The sequence below is a fragment of the Epinephelus moara genome, chromosome 6 (assembly GCF_006386435.1).
Source record: "Epinephelus moara isolate mb chromosome 6, YSFRI_EMoa_1.0, whole genome shotgun sequence".
Taxonomy (NCBI): Eukaryota; Metazoa; Chordata; class Actinopteri; order Perciformes; family Serranidae; genus Epinephelus; species Epinephelus moara.
In genome coordinates, this window is record NC_065511.1 from 31,253,409 (window position 1) to 31,278,614 (window position 25,206).

At 41.3% G+C, this 25,206-nt stretch overlaps 3 protein-coding genes across 8 annotated transcripts in view; 1 reads left to right on the forward strand and 2 right to left on the reverse strand.

Moving 5' to 3' along the window:
• ttyh1 (tweety family member 1) overlaps positions 1-2,034 on the reverse strand; it is a 30,082-nt gene extending 28,048 nt beyond the window's left edge. For all 4 annotated transcript variants that reach the window (XM_050047846.1, XM_050047847.1, XM_050047845.1 and 1 more), the window contains exon 1: positions 1,897-2,034. The gene's annotated coding sequence lies outside the window, so the exon portion shown is untranslated. The remainder of the gene's footprint in view (positions 1-1,896) is intronic.
• On the reverse strand, positions 1,910-15,338 carry leng9 (leukocyte receptor cluster (LRC) member 9). 2 transcript variants are annotated; one of them, XM_050047848.1, is made up of 9 exons: positions 15,193-15,338; positions 14,740-14,868; positions 12,214-12,307; positions 10,350-10,474; positions 9,882-10,208; positions 9,507-9,759; positions 7,271-7,394; positions 2,633-7,180; positions 1,938-2,044 (listed from the first exon to the last, which is right to left on the reverse strand). In XM_050047848.1, exons 2-8 carry the CDS (start codon positions 14,858-14,860, stop codon positions 6,509-6,511), a joined length of 1,716 nt encoding a protein of 571 aa, XP_049903805.1. In that variant the 5' UTR covers positions 14,861-14,868; positions 15,193-15,338; the 3' UTR covers positions 1,938-2,044; positions 2,633-6,508. The 2 variants fall into 2 exon arrangements, with proteins under 2 accessions (XP_049903806.1, XP_049903805.1); XM_050047849.1 differs by lacking the exon at positions 15,193-15,338 and having other exon boundaries at positions 1,910-2,044; positions 6,677-7,180; positions 14,740-15,186.
• A 178-nt stretch (positions 15,339-15,516) lies between these two features.
• Positions 15,517-24,762, forward strand: flcn (folliculin). 2 transcript variants are annotated; one of them, XM_050047851.1, is made up of 12 exons: positions 15,517-15,743; positions 15,941-16,153; positions 16,348-16,506; positions 16,611-16,832; positions 16,942-17,108; positions 17,206-17,297; positions 18,766-18,932; positions 20,504-20,617; positions 21,530-21,653; positions 21,786-21,911; positions 22,466-22,568; positions 24,144-24,762. In XM_050047851.1, exons 2-12 carry the CDS (start codon positions 15,941-15,943, stop codon positions 24,349-24,351), a joined length of 1,695 nt encoding a protein of 564 aa, XP_049903808.1. In that variant the 5' UTR covers positions 15,517-15,743; the 3' UTR covers positions 24,352-24,762. The 2 variants fall into 2 exon arrangements, with proteins under 2 accessions (XP_049903808.1, XP_049903809.1); XM_050047852.1 differs by having other exon boundaries at positions 16,348-16,494.
• The last annotated feature ends 444 nt before the right edge of the window (positions 24,763-25,206 follow it).

The window sequence follows — 25,206 nt, forward strand, 5'->3', positions numbered from 1 at the left end:
CACATCAGCAGTGTAAACAGACTGTTGTGTTTATGCATTCCTTCATGACCATTTATCTTGAGTGACTTTATTAGATTAGATGTATTACAGGAGCTGTGAGGCAGGTCTATGATGGCATTTATCAGACTCTGGATGGGGTGAAAGCTTTTTGAGAGGCATAATAATCAAGTGAAGGGCCAATTCCACAATTAAAGGAGAATCAGTCTACCTGTTGTGATCACCGCCACCATTAAAGTGGGTCAATATAGAAAAGCATTTCCTTTGATGGACGGCAAACTGCACTAATAATGATTTTCACTGTGAAGCTAATAGGACGCAGACTACACCATATAAACCCCACAATTATTACACAGACAAAGAAATGACCAGCATGACAGCAGCTTATCTGTCTTACTTTGACATCACTTCTCACACTAAATCAATTCTAGATGCATGAAGAAGAAACGCACAGTGGTGACGGACACCAGGTCAAAGTTCAGGTAGGACTCCCCTGCAACCCAGAAAGTTATTGAGGCAACCTAATGAGGTGCTGATGGGGGCGAGGGGGGGGGGGGGGGGGGNNGGGGGGGGGGGGGGGGGGGGGGGGGGGGGGGGGGGGTTCACAGTCCTCTGGAGCAGCAGTTACTCAGCAGTTGTCACAGATAGGAAGCCTCAAGTTGACGTGATGTCTCCTGCCAGCTTGTTATCATGCCTGTTACCATTGCATAACTGAAGCCAAATAAATGTGATTTTGAGCTCAGTCCGTGGAGAGGAAAAGAAAAAAAAAAGGGAGCAACGAGGAGCGAGGTGGCAAAGAAACCACCGACTCTCACCCGCCTGTGAGCTCTGAAGACAAAAAAAGGGGAATGATTTTGGTGTGTTCAGTCTACACAGAGCTCAGACGACACCGAGAATGAAACCACTTGCGTGATATGAGACTCCATGATGTCGGAATGTAAAGAAAAGGGCCATTTTGTGAGGCAGCTAATGAGAACAAGGCTGAAGCATCTCTGTCAGCTGAATTTAAAATCATCTCGAGCACAGGAAATTCATCTCCACCTGCATCTTTTTACGACAATACAACTCTCCTGAGCAGAAGATATAATTAATGAGGTCCTTTTGCTGCTGAAATGAAGCACATATTCAATTTGCCTCATAAAATCTGTTATGGTTCACATTAAAGCCTGAGTGGTCGTCTAACAACCTCTTAACAACAACCTTAATGACTGCAATTTATGACATTACAGCTTCATGACACACTGCATCAGCCAGGAGAAATTAATTAACATCTTTGTGATGGGTGCAAAGTTACCTTTATCTACAGAAGTGAAGCGACAGGAAAAGAATTAAATTTGCACTTCACATTCGTCTGCAAAAATTCAGCTCCGCAACAATGAACCTTCAAAGTGAGTGCAGCTGACCGAAGGTAAGTGAGTGCAGCTCATAGTCAGTAAGTCAGAGCGAATCAGTGCTTTGATGTGTGCAAGAGTCCAGCATGACAAGTTGATGGTGACAAAACGCTTCCACACTACTGACCCAACTGACAAACCAATGCAGGACAAAATATTGAATTATCCTGCAGATTAAAACAAAGAATCCAAAAAAAAAGCATTAAGAGGAATTGTGAGACAAATAAAACTGGGTGCAATTAAACTGTAACAGCTTCTTATTCTACAAATGTCAAATGGAGAAGATTCATCCTTCTCACTGGGTGTGATACTTGGAAATATAAGCATGGATCCATCTTGGCAGCATGGTGTGATGGCTTCATGAACATCCATTAAACATGTTTGAAAATATAAGCATGGATCCAAATTAGCACAACGCTGTGATGTGGTGTAATTTGCATTTAAATCATTTTTCATTTGATGATTAATCTTCACACAAATCAACAGCAGAGAAGGATCAGCCTCTTACCTCTGTCGGTTGTGTTGGGAGGTTTCCTCTCTCCTTCTCGTCTCGTCTCTTCTGCCGGTGTCCGTGAAATATTTACCCACTCAAAGAGGTATACTGCCAGCCATCAACGCTTGATGCTCTTGAAAAAACATCATCCTGAAAAACACAGCTTGGAGACATGCCAAAAATGTGTCAAAATGGGGAGAAAAGGGGAAAAAAAATGAGCCAATAATTCTTGCACTTATTGAAATATTAAATAGCCAATAAGTGTATGGTTGTCTGGTGACAGTGGAGAGGTGCTTGTGTTGATGGATGAGAGAGGCGCTCTCAGTGAGAGCGAGTGAGTGAGAGAGACAGAGAGAGAGAGAGAGAGAGCGCGCGTGAGTTAGAGAGAGAGAGGGATTAAGATTGAGGAGACACCCCTAAGGGACCCTTTATCGTTGCATTGTAGCCCTCCGTAGCTTAATGCCCAAGCGACTTCACAACACGGCAGCAACACGATATTGCCCAAAGATAATTAATCTGTTACCGGGGATTAGCGGGGTCTAACCCCCTCACTCACTTCATACTGAGGCACACTTCTAAACGCCGACCCCCACCAACAGTCCACGCACACTCCCCATCAACCTGACCAATCTGCGTCCAGACTACCACACTGAACCCTGACCAGATTACTGAGAGAAAAGAGTCAAAATGCAGCCAACTGTGTGCACTGAATAATAGTGAAAAGAGATTTTTTTTTTTAAAATCCACTCACAGGTTGGTTGCAAAACTCCTGCCTATGACAGCACAGTTAAGGCTGCGATGTGCTGAGAGCTCATGTGAGGCAGAGATGCATATAAAATTAGAGTAAGAGAAGCGAATAAGCACACAGAGATGAATATGGGGAGAGGGGAGATGCAGGGAGAGGCAACATGAAATACTGAGGAGGGGGAAAAAAGTGGGTTCCCAGGGAGTGATGCTGAGAGAAACAGGAGGGAGGGTGAGAGATGGAGTGAACAATGAATAGAGAGGTGGTGGTGGTGGCGGTGGTGGTGGTGGGGAGAAGCGGCATGCAATGGATTTTTAGGCAAAACCAGCTTTCAGTGGAGGCTGCAGGACAGCATCAGCACTGCTTCAGTGACGAGGTAGCAGAGGAGAACATGATGGAAATGATGAGAGGCTGCTGATGGAGATGCTCTCTGCGAGATTTGACCGAGAAATGCAAATTGGAGATATAATGGAGAGTAAAAAGAGTATGGTGTTTGTCTGCCATCGGAGAAAGGGGGGCAGGAGCAGGCGAGCAAAGAGGGAGGGGGCGGCGTTAGTTTTTCTGTGTCACTGAAAGAGAGTGGGGGAAGGGAGGCAGGGAGATAATGCGAGCGAGGGAGCAAACAGTAGCGAGCCAGAGAGCATACTCACTGACTCATATAGCCTATGTATAGAGGATGTGTGTGAAAGAAGACAGAAAATTATATTATGTATGCAAGAGTTGTTCAGGGAGCGTTTTACGCAGCCTACGTGTGTGTATGTGTGTGTGTGTGTGTGTGTGTGCATGTTAAACCACAGCAACAGTACTGCATCCAGGCCATCCATCACCGCACTGATAAAATATCACCACTCACAGGATTTAAAATAACCAATTCAATATTTAATGTCCTTGACAATCTAGTGGTTATAATTCATCGTAAGAGGCATACAAAGTCATCGTTCTTGTGGAACCCCAGGCATACAATATTCATGTTAAACAGATAAATCGTAGAATTATGAGCTGCAGAGTACAACTGCTTAATTCATAGCTGTAAAGAAAGCCTAATCTTTTCTCCTCATAAACAATTCATGCAACGTACATAAACCTTTATGGCAGGTGCATATGTCCTGTCTGTGTAGCTGTAAAACAGTAGATACAGAAGTGAAGTGTGAAGTTGGCCCCGTGCACCGTGTTTGGTCCAGCAGATCATAAAAAGAGGAAAACAATTTACATTCTACTTAAGGCACCGTATATCATAAGGAAGTTTTCTACTGTGTATGTCAAGTTAGTTTAATGACTCAGAGCTGATTAAAAATCGTTTATGTCCATGTGGCTCTCTCAGGGCCTGGAGGCAGATTTGACAGTAAACTATGCATCTTCAGCAGGTGACGTTCACACTGACTTTGGGTTCCATTTTGACAAGAGCTTCAACTAATGTTACTGTGATTATCAATTAATGTGATTATTTTGTCTATTAAACTTTTAATTTTGGTTGACAAAATTGTAGAAAATCGTAAAAAAAACTATCTCCCAAAGTCCAAGGTGAGGTCATCAAAGTGCCTCTTCAGTTTAATTAAAGGTATACTACACAGGATTTTCCTAAAAGCACAATGTATGCACTCATACAGAAGTAATTCCCACTAGAAGTGTGGGGTGGTGTATTTTTCTGCACAGACTTTTACCTCTGCCTCTATTTTCTTAATTTCTTTGTATTTTCTGTGTTCAGGACATTTATGGGCGAGTACACACTCATGTGAGGTCATCTGGGGTTGGCTTTTACTTCCACTTTCGCTGGCGACCGAATTTACAAATCTTACCCAACAATCCTGCATAGAATACCTTTTAGAGTCAAAAAAGTAATTTTCTACTAATGGACTAATTGATTAATTGGCTGATCATTTTACTTTGAATTTTGTTGTTACGGCTGTGTGTTGTTCTGTGCTGCTGGCCCTTTTCCCTCCATTGTAGATCTGCCCAGGTGTGCAGTGCACCTGGCGTTGAGGAGGTGCCTAAGAGCTCCTGTGCCAGCAGCCCTCTGGTGTTTGTCCTGCTGCCTCTCAGCATGGGATTTTTGTTGTCTTGTTTGCTTGTTTTATTTATAATAAATGCAGTGGATTTGAGTGTTTTAAAGGTGGTTATGTGGTTATTTTGGGTCAGTGTTAGAGTTTTGTTTGCCCCATAGGGCCGTCTAAGGGTGGGGCGTAACACTTGTAAAATGTTTAACTTTGCACTTGTGGGCTTAGTAGAGTATCTTTTAATTTCTTTCAACTAAAGCCAACAAGTAAAACAACTAATGAAACTTTTTGTTTTAACATGATAAACATGTTGGTGAAAATTGCATTATAAATTCCCTGTAGTATTACAAACTACATTCTAGTGCTGTCAAAAATATTGATTCTCAACATTTGAAATGGTTTCAATGCTCATTTTCAGCAGTATAGATACACCAGTATCAAATGTGCTTCCTCTCTCCTTGTCAAAGTTTACAGTCTTTCTGCTGTTCCATTACTAACCAAGAAAAGAAAAGTCGTCGTCATGTTACAGCCGTGTTATATTTATTTTTTAATGCAAATTTTAACTTGTACGCCAATGTCAATTTTTTCCCATGGTGTTGAATCATATATGGATATTTTTTAAGGTATTGTATCAAAGTTAGAAATTCCAGTATTGTGACAAACTACTACAATCATTTCTCATCTTGAAAAGGATATAATATAGGCCCTTAGATTAAAGTGCATTCATTAAGAAAAATACATATATTTTTGATCAGATTATAATTTAAGTGTTGTAGGACCATTGTATGCTTTTGCACCTTAATACAGGTCAGTATACGTGAACATAGAGTTTGTCATTGTGCTAAGTTAAGTTTTCTCCCTTTAGGCCTTCATATAAAAATGTCTTTAACCTGATTATCTTTAAAAGTGCATTTTATCTGAAATAATTTAAGAACTTAAAAACTTAAAAAACACAGACATCAGCTTTGGATGATAAGGCCATATGGCTAGTGCAAATCTCAGAGGTACTGCACCAACTGTACTAAAGCTGCAGTTAGTAACTTGTATAAAAATTACACACTTATGGCATTTAAAAATTCTAAAACTTTTTGTCATATTTGCTGAAACGGTCACTAATATTCACTCAGTTGTACACGAGACGGATAATCTGTGAAAGATACATGTTGCTGCTCCTCTCAGTGCTTCTAATGGCATTCACTAGAATCCACCACAGCTGAAGGAAACAACCAATCAGAGCAGAGGAGTCTCCAACACAGCTGTCAATCATGTCCGTCACAGCTCGTGAACTGCGGTCAAACTGAACAACGCAGATCAAATATGAATCAAGATTCTGTTAATGCATTGCATATTTCTCACCTCAAATGTTTTCAGATATTTTAGTGTACAGTTTAGCTGTAAGATGAGAATGTTTGCTCCAGCTGCAACACTGAGAGCAGTCGAACAACAACCAGTCGAACCAACTGTCTGGTGTAGTGTAGTGTTTGGCTGTAAGAACAGAGAGTTTGTTCTGGTCAGTGGGTGGTGCTTCAATTTGGCACATTCTCATTTAACAGCTAAACAGTACACAAAAATATGTTTCTCAAAACATCTGACGTGAGAAATAGGCAATGTCGTAACAGAATCATGATTCATATTTGATCAGCACTGCCTAGTTTTACAGGTAACATCAGCTCACTAGCAGTGACTGACAGCTGTGTTAGAGACTCCTCAGCTCTGATTGGTTGTTTTCGTTCACATGCGGTGAATTCCTGCCATTAAAAGCGCTACGAGGAGGAGGAGGAGCATATTTTTTTCACTCAATTGTCAGCAAATATAACAAAAAGTCATTTTTCTGAAAGTTACCAGCTGCAGCTTTAACAAACATGTATGTAGTGTTCTTACTCTTCTATCATCGAAGAGTTACTGTGCAGGCGGTCTCATAAAAACCGTCTACTTTGGAACCCCCCATGGCACAGAGGTGTAAGGTGTTTACTGGCAGACGACCAAAATTTAAACCCTTCCCCACTTTCAGGTCCCCCACCCCTTCAAAAATCCTCTCTCCCTCCGTGCCCTCTACCTTGGCCAGGGTGAGGTGATATCGTGGGTTGTACGAGTGCCTGTGGAGCCAGCCCTCCTTCCTGTAGGCCTCCTGCAGGCCGCCGTTGAGCTGCTGGAGGTGAAGCTGAGGCTGAGGGCTCAGGTACAGCACTTTCCCGTTGAAATGTTTCAGCTTCACAGGGAAGGTCAGAGCCACCGGCGGGTTACGATCCAAACTGGCAAACCGTCGGAGGATCTCTCCAGCAGCGGCTACCTCAGCTGGGCCGGACAGATTCAGGAGGCACATTGTGACATGAAGGCTGGAGGCTGTATGCCAGTGAGGGGCGGAGGACGGTAGGAGGGAGGTGACCTCCTCCTGCAGCTGCTGGAACCCGGACAGGATGGCAGGAGTGTTGGCCCTGAAGGTGATGAAGTGCGTGGGTTGTTTTTTCGGGGGGCGACCACCACCGCCACTAGGCTTCTCCTCTCGCTGCTCCAGAGGTGCTGATGGATTCTGGCTGATGTTCATGGCTCCGAGATAACTCTGTGTGTAACAGGAGAGAATGACTGTGTCAAACATGAACTGTAATACCAGAATAAGAATGTATTTCGGGGTGAATTGTGCTGTACCCACCGAAGTGTCTTCGTTGCTGTCCCAGCTTTCTTGCCATTCTGCTAAATTCTCTTCCTTACCCTCCTCTTTTACGCTTGCTTCTTCTTTGTGGGATAAAGACATTTGGTCTGTTGAAGCCTCAGGTCTAAAATCAAGACAGGTGAGTAAAATTACTCAAGGGGCAGAAGAGTGTCTCCTAAGATTACTATCCAAGTCACACAATATACAATTTCCTTAATGAAAAATGTTTTAAGGACACAATGAAATAAAATACATTGTCAAGTTCCAGCCTTGTGTTGTCGAGTTAACTTTTGTTATATACCAAATATATTTATAAAGTACATATAAAAAATTTCAGTATTTTTATATCAAAATCTGTCTCATATATTCTATACATTTTTGATGACTCACCTTAAACTCAGTGGCGTATTGGTTTCTCCAGTAAAATTGGGGCAACTAGCTAATCCATCTATTAACATAAAACCACATTTGGCTGTTAGCTTGTGGGTTGTAGTAGCTAGCAGAGCAATATGCTTTTGGTTTAATTTTATTTTGCCTTAATCTGGGTCAGAGGTGTGTATTTAGATGTAAGTTGGCCTTTTTTTTTTTCACATATCGTAAAGGGACAGTTCACCCCAAAATCAAAAATACATTTTTCACCTCTTACCTGTAGTGCTGTTTATCAATCTAGATTGTTTTGGTGTGAGTTGCAGAGTGTTGGAGATATCAGCTGTAGAGATGTCTGCTTCTCTCAAATATAATGGAACTAGATGGCACTCAGCTTGTGGTGCTCAAAGCGCCAAAACAATACATGTGAAAAACTCAACAGTAATGTCTCTTTACAGAAATCATGACCTAGGTATTCAAGATAATCATGTAGCAACTATTTTCTTTCTACCCAACTACACCCACCAACATATCACTGTGGAGTCACTGGACAATCAATGGACGAGAGGCTTGTCAAAGCCCGATATGTAAACATTAATGGTGTCCTCCCCAGCTGAGCTGTAGTGTAGCTAGCTCAGTGGTGCTACGTGAGCTAGCAGTAGATGCACGCTTCCTTCTGCGTGACAATATGGTTGGCGGGTGTAGTTCGGTAGAAAGAAAATAGTTCCTACATGAAACTGCTCACAGCAACTGTGGATTATCTTGAGTAACCGGGTCATGATTTCTAGAAAGAGACATTGCTGTTGAGTTTTTCAAATGTATTTTTTGGTGCTTTGAGCACCACAAGCTGAGTGCCATCTAGTTCCATTATATTGGAGAGAAGGCAGACATCTCTACGGCGGATATCTCCAACACTCACATCAAAACAATCTAGACCTATAAATAGCACTACAGGTAAGAGGAAAAATCTGCATTTTTGATTTGGGGATGAACTGTCCCTTTAAAATGCTTTGTAGAGGATTTATATTAATTTTTCCCTCGTCCAGACCTCTACAGCTGTGTTGTGATGCCATATTTAGTAGGCCACCCACACTTGTGAGCAATTCAATCAAAGGTGAGGGATCTGATTTGAATCACTCTTGTACTAGTAACCCTTTACACACAAACACACACACACAAACACAATTTTGTTTTACAGCTGCCACTGACATTTACCCTCATTGATTCATCTGCTGAGTATTTTCTTAATCATTTTGTCGATAAATGTAAGAAAACTGGGAAAAATGCCTGTTAGAAACCGAAAGATGTTAAGTATTCTGTCTACAACAAAAAATACATCAAATCCTCACATTTGAACAGCTGAAGCCTGCAAATATTTTGCATTTTTACCTAAAAAATATTTGTTGTTGCAGATTCAATATCTGTGACAACAACTGACTAATTGGTTGTTGCAGTTCTATTCCACACTGATATACGTATGTCACATTGTGAAAGCTAAAGTTGCTTTAACTTGCCTTTCACTAAGACTCTAAGTTGGCATTTACAAGTATAGTATATTGCGCAAGAAGACTCTTTATGTTTAAAGGCGTTAAAGACTCTAGTCCTTTTGTCTTCATCGCTGTGGTCAAATGTTTTGAGCCATTTATGTATTATGTCTCTTGTTTTGAACCTGTTTTGTTTTTGTAGTGTCTTATAAGTCCATGTGGGCTGGGCACTTAAATTCGGTGCACAACAATCTTCTGAGAAAATAAAAATCAATCAATCAAAAAAAAAATATATATATATAGATGACATTAAAATGCTATTTGTTGTGTAGTGGAGAAGTTATCTGTTCTCAGTGAAATTCAAAGGATGAACATGAACACCACACCTCACTGCAGCCTCTTCCATGACACATTCTCCTCCTCGTGATTCCAGTTGTTCCTGAGAACTGTTTTCTTGACACTTTGGAGGTGGTTGTGTTGAGTCAGGGGTGTGAGAATTCATTTCACTCTGCTTCTCTTTCTCCAGATGTGTGTTCTCAGTAAGAGCACACGCCTCTGTTTCACTCTCTTCCTGCACACTGACTTCAGGTGGCTGCTCTTCTGTCGTTTCGAGGCCGTCTTGCTGTTGCTCTTGTTTTTCTGTGTGAATTTCAGAGTGAAAGAGTGATCAGAGTGACAGTGCTTCTGTCTTTTGTAAATGCTGTGTATGTAAGTTTGGTTGTGTATGTAAGGTGTGGTAGCAATAAATGGTTCTCTCTTACCCTTTACTTCCTCCTCCCCTCCAAAGGGGGGAGCCAGAGATTGTCCGGTGGAGCCAAACACCCTGTCAGTCCTGGTATGGCGGTCCCAGACGCGGTGCCCTCTATAGGTGAAGTACTGGATCCTGTGTCTGGGCAGGGCCAGCTCAGATGAGTAGTCACAGTCACAAGGGTTGGTGTCCCAGTTGAAGTCATTGAAGGGTCGCTCCAGCACACCAAGGAAGCGATCCACATACCCCACTACAAATTCTGATGCGTCCACCGATGCGTCCCACAGGATCCGGGAGATAACGTCATCTGCTGTGCGCATGCGAGGCTTTTTGTTCACCTCTGTGTTATAAGACATAAAAACAACAACAAAAAAAAAAAAAGTTTTAAAACAGATTAATGTACGGGAAAAGTGAATCAGCCCCTTCAGAGTATGTGGTCATTATCAGATGTCAAAGGAATTCAAGCTCAATATGGAATGACCTTTTGCCTCATATTTTGGCTTTGCTGCCTTCTTCACTTTCTTCTTGTGTTTTTCCGTCTTTTCTCCATCCTGTTTGTCATCCTGGTCAGGTGATGCGGCCCCTGAATCATCTATTGATGGGTTACTGAAACGAGTTGGCAACAGGGGTGGAAAAAATGTCAGAATATACATGTCAGACATGACAGATGGAAAAAATGCTCTTAGTCTTAATTCCATTTCACACAGATTAACCTTCGTATAGCATTATGAACTTTGAACAGCATCCATATTTAGTCATGGCAGAGTATCAGCGTCTGTCTGGTGTGCGAAATGAGCAGTGATAGACCAGTAGAAATAAAACACATATTATACTTCTTAGATAGAACTCAGCAATAAGAAATTAGCATTCAGGTAACCATTAATTTAATGCTAACAGTTGTACTACAACCTCTTAAGTGTTATAGTTATTAAAAATAAATTATCTAGAAGTTAAAAAAAAAACACTTTTGAAAAACTTTCTGTAACCAGGTGCCGAGTAGGGCTTAGCAATACGCAGTTAAAGGATGAGTTCACGCTTTTTTCTGTTTCACATGCCCACGTCCACGACTAAAACCACAGTTCGTCACATTTATGAAAATAACTTTGAGTCAAATTTGCTGAAATTGCCACAATATTCTAGAAAAAGAACATGAGACAGTCAGTGAAAAAATTCATGTTCCTCCTTCTCTATCCACTCACTCTTATGGCATTTCCTATGATTGACCGTGGCGCACCAAAAACATTTACATGCGGTAAGGCCGTTAGAAGCACTGCGAGGGAATAGAGTAGGCAAAGGAATATGATTTTTCTCACAGATTATCTATCTAATTTATTGCTGTGTGAATATTGTGACAGTTTCAGCAAGTATATAAAGTTATTTTTTTAATAAAAGTTACCAACTACAGCTCTAAAGAAGTATTTTACTGCTGTGAAGACGGTCTTTCCATAAAAAAGGCTGTCTACAAAGTAGAAAGACGCAAAAACATTTGATATTGGTGGTTGCTGGTGTGTGGAGAAATGTGAGTTGCTCGTCTGAAAAACAATATGGTGGCCGTCTGGTTATAAATTATCTCGTATTATAGTCACGCAGTGAGCTAAAATACGTTTATGAAAACATTTGAGGAAGGGAAAAGGCAACGCAGTAACAGAGTCTTAGTTCATATTTGATCAGCACTTCTTAGTTTTAGCGTTTGATCTCAGTTTTTTCCCAGGTTCCCTTTTTCACAATACAGGAAACAATGCAATGCCCACTTCCTGTTGACAAACTCTTGTATTACAGCCAAACACTGTGCTGAAATATGCTAACATAATCATGGTTTATATTTGATCAACACTGTCTGGTTTTACAGTTTGGATCTCTCTCGATCCGTTTCTACACTCTTTGTGTCCATGGTGGCGACTGGCATCCATAAATGAGGAAGTACAATCTGTAATTTAAGCCCTTGGGCCAGCAAAAATACGCCAGATGACATGTTTCTAGGCGCTGGCAAGATCAAAGGAAGTTTAACACAGATCATTTACACATGCTACCCACGCTGTTACAATATGATACAAAGCTGGATGAAAATCGGCATAGTGTCCCTTTAAAGAGTTATTGGTGACTGAAATTGTTGCACAGTGACGACTTTTGATTTTAAGATTTTAAAAAACATGAACCTATCCTTTAACATTCAGGCAGGCATCTATGTAATGCTCGCCATCTTGGTGCTACGATAAATTGCAAATCCATTTAGTGTAGTGATTACTATAAATCAATCATGTACATGTCAATTAACTAACTAAAAATATTAAAACGCCTCCTTTATCCCACTGGTGAGTTTGCTGAACCATGTAAGCTTAACAAACCTGTGAGAGAAACGACATCTGTTGCCAAAGTGACACTTTCCCATCAGGAAAAACTGGCACATGTTGACTCCATTCTCAGCCCGCTCTGCTGACTCTGTCAATGATAGAGCAACAGAGAAGAAGTAAGCAGGACAAACGCGCAATGAAACTGTAATAAAAGCCTTTCAATATGGGCTTTGCATTTAAATTTAATCAAAGAATCACAGCAATGGCGAAATAGAAAAGCAGATCCCGGCTATCAACACAGCATCAACAAAGAACTGTTAACATGGTCACTCAACACGTGATATTTTGCCCTATAATTCTGCTCCAATATGTCAAGGGTCTCCATCATGTGAAGCGTAAGGACTCCGATACGTAAAACATCTACGTCCACTTTCTTTACTCAACAGCCTGAAGGCCCCACCAGACAGTTGGACCTGGAAGAAACACTAAGTGAGAGTCTGGCAGCGAGCACTAAGGGGGGTAGATATATATAAACACAGGATAGTACATCCTGCCAGTTTATAGATGTTTTCACTAACTCTGAAAATACATATAATAGTGTGGCAGGATTTCTTTGAAGTGGAGTTATATGAGGTACTTATGCATAGTCAGTTTATTGCGCAGTAGATGGCAGTTGGCACGCTCCCAGTTTGGAGGAACAGACAGGAGGAGGGGCACAGAAGCTAAGCAATGTACTGCTGTAGACGGGTAACTTATAACTTTTGAGAAATCAGTATCATTTTGTGTACACAATAGAATATTTCATCGCTTTACCCTCCCATCAGGCAGCTTTTTCTGACGAGTAACCGAAGCTGTTATCCATGATCTCATCAAAGACACCAGACTCCTTTTACCAAAACAGCAATTATAACCTGCTAAACACGGGAGCTGTTGTTCTATTGCTGCCTCTAACAGTGAGTCTTTTTGTGTTATTGTGTGAATTCGGTGTTTAAGGGTTAGTTCAGACTCACCAGTCATGCAATAACACAAACAAACTAGCTGATCTAGGCAGCAGTAGATCAACAGCTCCCATGTTCTGCGAGGTAAAATGACTAGTGGCTTTGAAGAGAGCATCGATGGATGTAATGACTTCAGTTCCCCGTCGAAAAGGTAAAGTGGTGGAAATATTCTATACCTTACACTTAAACTGATATATTTTCGGTGGCTTAAATACCTTTTGCTGCTGCTCTCGTCCATGGCAGTACATTACTTAGCTTCCATGTTGGTACTCCTGTCTGAGGGCGCACCGATTGTCATCTACTGTAGATAATCCACTGACTTTAAAAAAGGACTTCATATAACCCCACTTAAAAAAATATGAACTATCCCTTTAAGCCAGCAGGGTGGATAAATGAAAATATTACTGTACAGTGTTATGTCAAAGTCATACTCAGAGCAGGAAATGAGGTTGTCTCTGTTATTTGTGTTTTCGATACATGGTCGAGTTGTGTCTCCTATATGAGCCTCCATGTCAGTGAGTTATGTTTATGTGATAGATGTTAAATGCACAGACGTCAGGATATATGATCCCCAATCACGTCCTCACAGCTGAACTACATTCTTTCTGATCTGTATCAGATCTGAAGTAAGACTGAGCAACTGAAATACAAAATAAATCTGATTTATCACGAAGAGGAAACTCACAGTGGAAAAAATGATAAACACAATTGTGACTTTCCACTACACTTACACAGAGTATAACTCATGTAACAGGTGGCAATGAGTGGCCCCAGACGACTCAAATATCAGCCAAGTAGGTTGGATGCAGTTGCCTGTAAACTCAAACACATACCACACACCCTGCAATGCTATTTCCAGAGAGGAGAACTGGATGTGACTCACGCCCCAAATCCTTTAATTATTGGCTGTAATAATCTTCCTTCCACTGACATAGCACTGGCTGGCGCAGGTTTCCCAAGTCACGGGAGAACATGAGTAAAGTTTTAGCAGTCTTTCAATCCAGACGTTAGATCTCGGAAAAACTGACAGGAAGTGACTGAGTGAAACATTAGTTAAGAAATTCTTTATTCCTCGGGAACTTTGTTTGGATTTGAGCCGGATGATGCAAGAGAGGGAGGAGATGCAGATAGTAGATCTTTGTTTCCAACTGGATAAGAGGTCAGAGCCAATACTTGACTCACTTCCTGATTCCCCTGGCAAACTTTCAGCTGAGCTGCCTGGCTTGAAAATTAAAATGTTTACTGTCAGTGATGTGATCGATGCACTCAGCTGAACATTTCACGGTAAAGGTGTCCAAGCGCATGACAACATACAGTAACTATGAGCTTACCAGAAAGCAAATGGTTCACAGTAACACGGAAGTGCACCACAGACGGAGGAATTTGATGACAGAGTCAATAACTTGGAAAAGACCCAGGTTGATTCCAGTAATATGAGCTACAAGCAGGTTTATACTGTAGATACCAGTCTCCTCAATATGTGATACAGTATATGGACTATCCTGTAATGTCTCAAATTAAGTTAATAGCCTTTGGAGACCCATTTGACAAACACCAAACAGTTTCTGTGTCTTTGATTTACCTGCTGTGGCTTTCAGAGTGTCTGTGCCACAGTGAGGGTCAGTGGGTACCCCTGCCTCTGGACCATCATCTCTCTGGTCCTCTGGTGGCAATGTTGGCTCTCCCAATCCGTCTGATGCCATGCTCAAAGCTGTGATTTAAAAGGCAACTTTACTTCAGAAACGTCTGCTGTGTCACGCTGGTGTTTACGACTATACTTGTCTGACCTGACAGTGGATGACAAGTTAAACGGGACACTCCTAAAACTGGAAAGCTGAGTTCTCAACACCGACAAAGTTAGCTAGCGTCAATGCGGAAGTTGATGTTTTAGCGTTGTACGACAATATATGCCTTCCAAAATCCTAAAAACTCATAATGAAAACAACAGTTATAGTTATATAATACATATAAAACAAAGCATGTATTTTTAAATCGCATAAAAGATGTATTTTTTCTTCATATTCGACATACTAACCGAAGGAAAACACGATTCTGATTTTTTGCCGCCCTTTGACCCCGAGTTTGTTGACGCGCACGGAATCATGGGTAGTGTAGTTTTTACGCGTCTTCGCCTAAAAATGCCTCTGTGGGCTCACTTTTTAAAACCTGATGTCCGCAAATGAATCTGTTTTCTGTTGACTTTCTTATCGCTTTTAAAAATACTCGAGATATTTTCGAAAGTTTCGTTAAAATTGCGAAAAGGTCGCGCGGCTGACAGCCATGCGTCATCTGTGCCCGAGCGCATGACTCCGCGTCATGTGACAGGATCTGTTGTTGCCAGCTAGCAGCAGCTGCACTGGAAGAAAACAGAGCAAGAAAAAGTGTAGAAAACCTTAATTTAAGACACTGAGAATTATGGATTTTACCGAAGCGGACTAAAACAAGAGTTGAGCTTGTTTTATGTCACTGTTTTGATATGTTGCTTTTTATATAACGGCCTTTTTTTGGACGTTGCGACCAATGAATGTCCCTTTGTGAAGTAGCATTGAGCACCAGTCATTTGTTGAACTTGGCTCTCTGCTGAAGGTAAGACTATCCAATATTCATAGCTGTAATGACCCTGTGTAAACCCAGTGTGACCTAGTAATGACTGACCAGGAGCAAGTGTTACATAATAAACTGTTTGTTAATGATCACATCAAACTTAGACACACTCAGTACAGTAAACATTTGTTAAACTTGTTATCTCTCTCTCTCTCTCTCTCTCTCTCTCTCTCTCTCAGATGAATGCTCTGGTTGCTCTCTGTCACTTCTGTGAGCTCCATGGCCCTCGCACCTTGTTTTGCACTGAGGCACTGCACCCTCCATCCCCGTCCCCTTCATCCCAGGCAGGTGCCCCTGTGCCTGGAGACAGGGACCGAGATGGTGACCGGGAAGGTGAAGGGCTGACCATGAGGGCCAACAGCTCGGCCTCACAGAGAGGAGAAATGTGTGAGGTGAGCGGAGAGAAACAGGTTGAGGACAGAAAGTCAGCTTATCAGAAACTTATCTCCACTTGAACCAAACTCCCCTCTCCCTTCCCGTGTTTTACATCACAACACTTAAGCAATAACTTCTTGGTATGCAGGTCAGTACATGGTCCTGTCATGTATCTCAGAGTCCTAATTTTCCTTTCCTCCTTGCCTCACAGGGATGTCGATCTCTTCCTGCATCTCACCCAGGCTTTGTGAGCATCGATGATGAAACAGGCATACGCTTCCTGAGCCACCAGCATCCCAGACAGCCACAGCTATTCAGCGTGGTCCGCCAGGCTTGCGTGCGCAGCCTCAGCTGTGAGGTAAACAGTGACGTACGTCTGCATGTATGTGTGTGTGAGTCACACATCCCATTCACTGAATAACCTTTTGTCGCCACATAGACTTCTACCTATTTTCTCTCTGTCTCTTTCTCCAGGTGTGTCCCGGTCGTGAAGGGCCTATTTTCTTTGGAGATGAGCAGCACGGTTTTGTGTTCTCACACACCTTCTTTATCAAAGACAGCCTGGCCAGAGGTTTCCAGCGCTGGTACAGTATTGTCATGGTAGCAATGGACAGGATCTACCTTATCAACTCCTGGCCTTTCCTGTTACGCCACCTTAGACTCACGATACAGAGCCTGCAAAGCACAGCCCTCAAGGTGGGTGCATAACATGTCTTTATTCAGTTTACTCAAACAGAAATACGAAGACTTATTCCACAGGTACCTATCAGGGCACCTAATGTCTTGGTAATGTTCTCTCAACCAGGTGTTTGACAGTGAACAAGGAGTTTGTCCCCAGCGAGCAGCGAGGATGAACAGTGTCTTCTCACCTGCAGTTTTCCCACACCAAAGGAGTGGCAACGCAGCCCGATCACTGACCTCTCTTACCCAGCATCCCAACCTCTGGGCCAGCCTGCACTCCTCCTTTAGCTGGTGAGTCGCTATCCTGTCAGCTCCACTGTGACATACAAGCTGTCGTCTGTAATGGCTCACCGTGACATGTGGATTTGTGTCTTCACGTTGTGTCCAGGCTGCTGAAAGCTTGTGGTAGCCGACTGACAGAGAAACTGCTGGAGGGAGCCCCCACTGAGGACACGCTGGTGCTCATAGAGAGACAGACAGGTAGTCACAACGAATGTGCTCACTCAAACCAGAAATATCTTATAATGCAAACTTTGATATTTGTAGTCAGGGTATCGTTATAAAATTACGATACCAGTAACCTTAAACCAGTGGTTCCCAACTGGTGCAACTACAGGGTCCAGATGTCTCCTCATTCTACAGCAGGAAACAGGACTTCAAAATAAAAGCTCTGTGCCGGAAATTCACTGTACTGAAAAAGGAAGTGTCTTTCACAAACTCGACATGTTCCTGAGTCACTTCTGGACCGTGACCCACCAGTAGGGAACCACTGTCTTAAAGTAACATGGCAGCATCTCAGAACAGTGAATCGCTAACGCCGTCAAAAATACCATCCCCAACTTCACCACACCACAGACTGTATTGGTTATTGCTGCTGCAGTAGTGGGCCAATCATATGTTGCGTTAAATCTAAGAACGCTTGCGGTGATTGGCTGCGAGCTAAAACACACAAATGGTCTTATTTTCTAGATCTGGATACAAAAACGATCAAATGCAGGTGTCGTTTGACTGGAGATGTTTTGGTACCACTGGTACTGGATTATTTTTTGTCGATACCTCAAAGATCTCGAGTTCTGATACCCAGCCCTGTTTACAGTAACATAAAACTTATCAGGAAAAGAAAGATCATTTGCTTTGGCAGTACTTCAAAATGTCTTGGCTTCCAGTTAAGGTTCTGCTTCTTGCTAGAGGATGATATCAGCAGATGTCATGTGTTTGCACAATGTGCCGTGGTTTTATTATCAGTCTGAAAAGCCTCCTGTGAACGTGTGATTCACTGGGTCAGTCAGTGCAGAGACACTCTTGACTAGAAAAAAAAACAGGGGCTATTCACCGAGCCATTGTAATCAAATGCACAGCCTTTCCAGAAAGTGTTTACACAATTATTAGTCAAGATTTAGAAAGTGATTAAAAGATTTACAGAGATATTTCTGAGTCCAGCGCAGCTCTTAGGTTGTGGAATTTTAATACCCTGTCCCATTTATTAATATTGTAAGTACATAGATTTTATTTCTGTAGCAATTTTCAAAACATGAGACAATACAGTAAAATAATTACATCCTCAGTATTATTTCAAATGAAAGCAGTACAAATAAAAATGTCAGTTTGTATAAAACATTTTTTAAGTTTCTTTTCCTTTGTATTAGTAGTACAGACTCCGTCACCCTGATACTTCAGGGGAAGCTGTTTCATCTTGTGCCAGCTCAAACATCTTTTAGTATTTTAATTGACATTAGTCATAGATAGGAGGTGAGATAATACTGTGCTTTTTTTAGTTTGGAAACAGGATGTTTAGCATCATGTGCACATTACTCTCTATATATGGACTGTTGTATATGACCAGCCCGAAAAAAAAGTCCTGTGGAATTTCCCTCGCACTGGTAATAACTGTCAAAACATTTGATCACCCACTATTTCTGTGTTTATGTCATTCTCTGTTTATTAAAAGAGCAAGAGGAGGAAATGAGCTGCTGGGAGGGAGCAGAAGGAGGCGGCTCTACGTCACAGCGACACCAATCAGAGAGTGAGCTGGGCCCTGACTTCCTGTGTGATGATGACGCAAAATTAAATGACTTACCCGGCCCAAAATTTAGGTCCCTGAGGCATTTGAGACAGGTAAACTTAGGTACTTTTTCACAACTGAAAACTGAAAAAGAAAGGAGATTAAAAAGCCCAGTTTTATTCGATTGGAGAGTGTATAGTTTTTAATGGTGTTTTGTGTCTGAGTGACTGATGGAAACAACAATTTTTTTAAATTGATCCAGTATTTTTTTGGCCCCAAATGTTTTATTGAAACAAGACAGTGATACACAGAGTTTGCACTCAAGCTTCAAGTCATGTCTCAAGTCCTTAACTTTGACATTGAGTACTACAGCAAGTGATAATGCGCTCTTCACCAAATGTAATTCCATTTTAACCACAGAGTAAAAATATGTTGAATTTACAAAAATCATGAATGCTTTTATACATTGTTTATTTGTTAAACCAAATTTGTCAGAAGATGTTGTGTCTGTAATCAACTCGCATGTTTTATGGACTGGAATTTGTTTTTTGTTAATCATCGCATAGTTTTTTGCACAAGACTAATTTATCTTTTATATCATTTTTTCCAGTTGTTAAGAAACATAACATTAGTTCCTCGTGGTTCTTGCTGCAGCTTGACTGGAAGCTGTCAGATTGGTTCAAACTAAGTGGATCATCTGGGGAATTAAGTGTCGACTTGCTGGTAATGAGTAGTGTTGATGTTAGCTGATTCAGGAAATGAAGGGAAATGAGTTGGCACACTTCTCAAATAACATATTTTAAAATCTTTGGGCTTAAGGGAAAGGTATCAAGTGCTTTCAAGTCAAAAGGATTAAGTCTAAGTGAAGTCACAAGTCATTGGTGTTACAGTCCTATTCAAGTTGCAAGTCTTTTTTGATTTTGACAGGTCTAAAATCATCAAATTTGTGATTCAAATCTGACTCAACAACTGTAACTCACACCTGTGGTAGCCAGGATGATAAGGAAAGAGTGGAAATGTACAGTACATATTGGTCCAGTATTGAGCATGAGCGCTGCAGCTGGCAGCTGCACAACAGGCTGCAAAATCCAACAGACTCCATTTAAATAAACAGTCACTTTGTCTTCATAAAACACACCTCATTCAGAGTTGACAGGAACAAAATCAAACTCACAAAAAACACCTTAGTTTGTCTTTCCACTGCTCCAACAACCACAAACTCTGGCTTGGTTTAAATCAACCCTTTAGTCACCCTGTTAGATGGGAAAACATGCCGACTCTATGCACGCTAAAACCATTGTTTATTTGGTTTGGTTGAGGTGATAGCAATTATGGCTCTGTTTGTGGTTAAACAAAAAATATCTTACTTTTTAACAAAAAGTTCAGACACCTAGAATAACAATCTGAACCTGTCTGTGGCAAAAACAAACACTTTTAGAGGATGTAAACTGACAATGTGCATATGCTCTGAGTAGTTGCAGCTGCCGGCTGCAGCGCTCTGGCTCAATACTGGACCAATTTTAAAACAGAATGTTGTTCCCATCAGTCACTCAGACACAAAAACATAGAAAGTCCAGGTTAAGAAAAATTAAAGTTACCTGACTGTTAAAGAAATTATTCCACATCTGTACACTCACTGTATCTGTGAGCTGTTGCACATTACAGTCTGATATGTCTGTTTCAGGTCCTCGGGGCTGCTGAGTTTCGTCAGCTAGTGTGGCACGTGCTCATGGGAAATCAGGTCATATGGAGAGGCGCAGACCCCGGGCTCATCCAGTCAGCTTTTACAGTGCTCAAGGTTGTTTACTCTACTGCTACATCCCTCTGTGCCTCGTTAACAGTGCTAGTGTTATCATGATGTGGGTAGTTATCAATTAGGACAAGTGATAACACCTGTGACGGTCATTTGTTGAGCCATGGTGTAAGCTAAATGCACCATTAAACTCTTAACAGTCATTTAACAGTAAACACTGAAGTTACAGACTGTTACGGTTGAAAAGTACTGATGAAATATGATTAATACCTTCTGACACAGCCGCGTTTGATGTGATAGAAACTGATTGGGTTTCAGTTATTTCTCCACAAAGATATTTTTGTGCGTTCACTTACTTTTTTTTTCTAACTTCCAAGTCTTGCCTGAAGACATGTTATTATTTCAGCTACCATTACAAGCCTTGAAATCGTCTTTGCCCGTACATGCTCCCCTGACCTTTTTAGTGCAAGATACACAAACGAGACGGAGCATGTAACTGTTTTCAATAGACGATTAGGATTCCTTTTTACTGTGCAAAGATATTTGAGTGATTTTTTTTTTTGCCTGTGATCACTTTAAAATTGTTTTTAATATCTTTTTTGGGTAGTTGTAACTGATTCTAATCTTATTTTACATGTTTTCAGCTACTTCCCACGCCTCTCTCACAGTAGTCATTTTGACTCGTCATTGTGGGGAAACCAGTGTGACCAAATAACACTAACAATGATTCAGTTCTTTTTAGGTGCCCCAGTAAGCTACAACAGTGTGATATTGAAGCGGCATACAGACTACCTGAAACTAAAGGAAACTAAATCCTTATTTTATTATTTACACTAGTGCTTTTCCTACTACGACATATCAAAATGTCTTCTGTGCAAAAGGCAGATTAGCCAGAATAGCTGAGTGTGTGAGCAGGGCCATTTTTGTGATCTCAATCTTTGTCCTTCTTCCCATCAGTCTCTGCTCCCAGTAGGCTGTGTGCGTTCTGTGCCATACAGTGCTCAGTATGAGGAGGCCTACAAGTGCAACTTCCTGGGTCTGAGCCCAGATGTGCCAATTCCAATGCACGTCAGCTCCTCAGGTACGAGAGACTCTGTGCTCACACTGTGATAGGTCACTGGATGAAACCTCAAAGAGAGCCGCTGGTACAAGTTGTAGGCTCGCACATGCAGGTTATCTTGTGTTGATTTTCCTTTGTTTGTTTGTCCCGTAGAGTTTTCAGTGTTGGTGGACGTCAGTTCAGAGAGGAGCTGTCAGAGCGCGGCAGTTGGTGAAGACGATATCTCCTCACTTTATCAGTTCACCATCAGCAGTGCCAACACACAGCCCACAGACAGGGGTGAGTGCGCATACCTTAAGTTATAAATAGACACTGTATGTCTGCTGCCACTTTCAATGTCACAAAATATACTTTCATTTGTCTCTTGATAGTGTATGTCTTTGCCAAGGTTGAGCTCACTTGAAATCATTTTAATCAATCACCAAAAACATTTAGAAATTTTTGATATTCATTTGGATGTGAAACTGCATCCACATACACATAGTGCTGTGATAAGTGAGCCAGATATCTTTTTCATTTAAGTAAGAGCAGAGGTGAATGTGAAAATAGAGGAAAATGTTCAGACCAGGACCTGGATCCACATCAAAAACTGATCTGTTCTCTGGATTACAGCCTATCTCTCTACCAGCTTACATTCAAAACTGGTCTGTCAACAAGTTTTTAAGATAACACATGGTCAAAAGAGACCAAAAACAACCTCTGTGTTGAAGGTATTTAAGTTGGCAGGAAACATGTGAAGGCCGACTATTAAAAAAAAGGTTGTACCTAGACTTATATAATAGAATAACAATCACATGACAAACTGTCAAACTTTCTTTGATCTCTTTTTTCAGGTCCCACGTTATTGAACAAGCTGGAAGTGGCTCTGTCTAATGAGAACTTGTCTGTGGACGTTGTGTCTCACTGCCTGCTGTGTCTGAAGGAAGAGTGGATGAAGTGAGTATAATTCATACATCTCTTACAAAAGGTCACCTGAGGTTAAAGGAGGCATAGTATACTCATTTTCAGGTTCATACTTGGATTTAAGTTTCTACCAGAACATGTTTACATTCTTTAATGTTCAAAACAACATTTTATATTCCTCATACTGTCTGTGCTGTAACACCTGTATTCACTCTTGTATCTTGGCGTCTCTGACCCCTCATTGCAGCAGGCGACTGACTGTAATGGAGTTGGCAGCATTTTCTACTGTAGAAAAAATCAGCAATAAAAGCTTCTAAACACAACCAGACATGTTCAAGCAGGAATATAATCCAAAATGTGGGAGAGATTAACAATATCAGCAACCAAAACTACAGGTTTCCCTGATGTTAGGATAAAGCTACATATAGCAGCGTACATGCAATCTGGGGATGACTGTAACGGATTATAGCCACACTTTCTACCATGAGAAGTCACCAATAACAGCTTTTAAACCAAAATCTTCTCAGCCAGATATGTTCCAGCAGGAATATGATCCGAAATTTGGGGAGCAATTGACAACATCAGCAACCAAAACTACAGGTTTGCCTGACGTTAGCATGTAGCTACATATAGCAGTATAGTTGCAGCCTGGGAATGACTGTAACGGAGTGTAGTAGCACTTTCTACTGTGGGGAAAAAAAACACAATGTAAGCTTCTAAAACAACTGGACATGTTCCAGCAGGAATATGATCCAAAGTCGGTGAGAAATTAACAACATTGTCAACATGTGTCCCTGACGTTAGAATAAAGCTACATGTAGCAGTGTACTTGCAACTTGGGAATGACTGTCATGGAGTATAACAGCGCTTCTACCTTCATTTCTAAAAGCTTCTGGAACAAGGTTGTTGCAACCAGACATGTTCCAGCAGGAATATGATCCAAATTTAACAACACTAGCAACCAAGATACCATATTTACCTGACGTTAGCATGTAGCCACATGTAGCAGTGTACATGCAGTCAGTGAATGACTAACAGATTATAGTTGTAGTTTCTACCATGAAAAATCATGGATAAAAGTTGCTAAACCAACATCTTCACAACTGGACATTCTCCAGCAGGAATATGATCCAAAGTCAAGGAGAATTAACATTTGCAACCAAGATTACATGATGTTCACATGTAGCTACATGTAGCAGTGTACTTGAAACCTGGGAATGACTGAAACGGAGGATCCATGAAAAATCACCAATAGCAGATATGTTCCAGCAGAAATATAATCTGAAATTCGGGGTAAAGTTGACAACATCAGCAACCAGGTTCATATGTTTCCCTGTTGTTAGCATGTAGCAACATGTAGCAGTGTCGTCTACATAATGTAAACACTTGCAGTAGTGTGCCTGGAGCAGATCACCACACAAAGAAATCCATCACAATCTGAGTAGAGAAAACTATTCATTTTACACACGTTTACTTCATTATTTGAAACTTAGGCTATGTTTAATATGGACATCGGACTCTGCAACATTATACATATGACAGAAAAATAAGGAAAACCTTGATAGGTCCTCTTTTTGTAAGCCTCTCATTGCCAAATCTCTCTTTCAGTAAAGTCAAAGTGCTCTTCAAGTTCTCCAAAGTGGACGGCAGAGGGAGGGAGGACACCCAGAAGGTTCTGGCCCTCCTTGGCGCCACAGGGCCGGGTGAGGAGGACAACGTCAGGCTGCTAAAGTTCTGGATGACTGGACTCAGCAAAACCTACAAGAGTCATTTAATGACAGCCGTCCGAGGAGGGGAGAGGAGCCCCAGCCAGTGACAAAGAGGAGGAGGAGGAGGAGGTAGAGGGGGTGAAGTAAATGGAGCTGAAAAGAGGGGATAATACTACTGAAGGGAAAGTGAAAGCAAGAATTCTTTCATTATGAGTTTTGTGAACACTTTGGGACTTTTAGTGGAATGAAAGAGGAATGTCAATAGATGACAGAAATGCTTTGGCTCATCCATTATTGTCTTTTTAAGTAATGAGAAATGTACTGTTCCTAACCCTGATTATTATCCAGCACAGATTAACACATACGGTCAGTTTGGATAATGCATGAGGGCTTTTGTTTGTCAAAGGGAATTATGGTTCATACTGATATGTGGAGTTTAACTTATTACAAACAGACTTTGCACTTTGTTTACTCGTTTTATGATGTTTTAAAATGAAAGAAATTAATATAATCACTTACTCTGACTTTTTTTAATTCCACAATTGGCTCCATCTTGTGGCGAACAGGAAGAATAATGAGGGAGTGAATTGGAGGAGGAGAGCAGTGTTCCTCTGCCAGCTCCCACTCACTTGTTCAAGTGGCTGCTGGCCAGCAAGCCTCAAGTGGTGTAAGACAACACTTTTAAGGTTTTCTGGTGTCCTGAAATGTACAAAGTGGTTGCATAACACAGCCCCGCTCCAGTACAGCCGACCACATCAGCAGGATTTTAGCTTCTTAATGAGCCAGTCACACAGCAATCCACTAAAAAAGCCAAGGTTTTTTTTTATTTTCATACCACAGTTACTTGAGCCTGTTGCGTTCCTGAAGCTTGCAGAGTTTAGTCAATAAAATTCAACAACATACGGCTTTGTTTAAATTGCTGGGGGGCTGCTTTTTCTTTTCTTGACCCGCACCCATGTAAC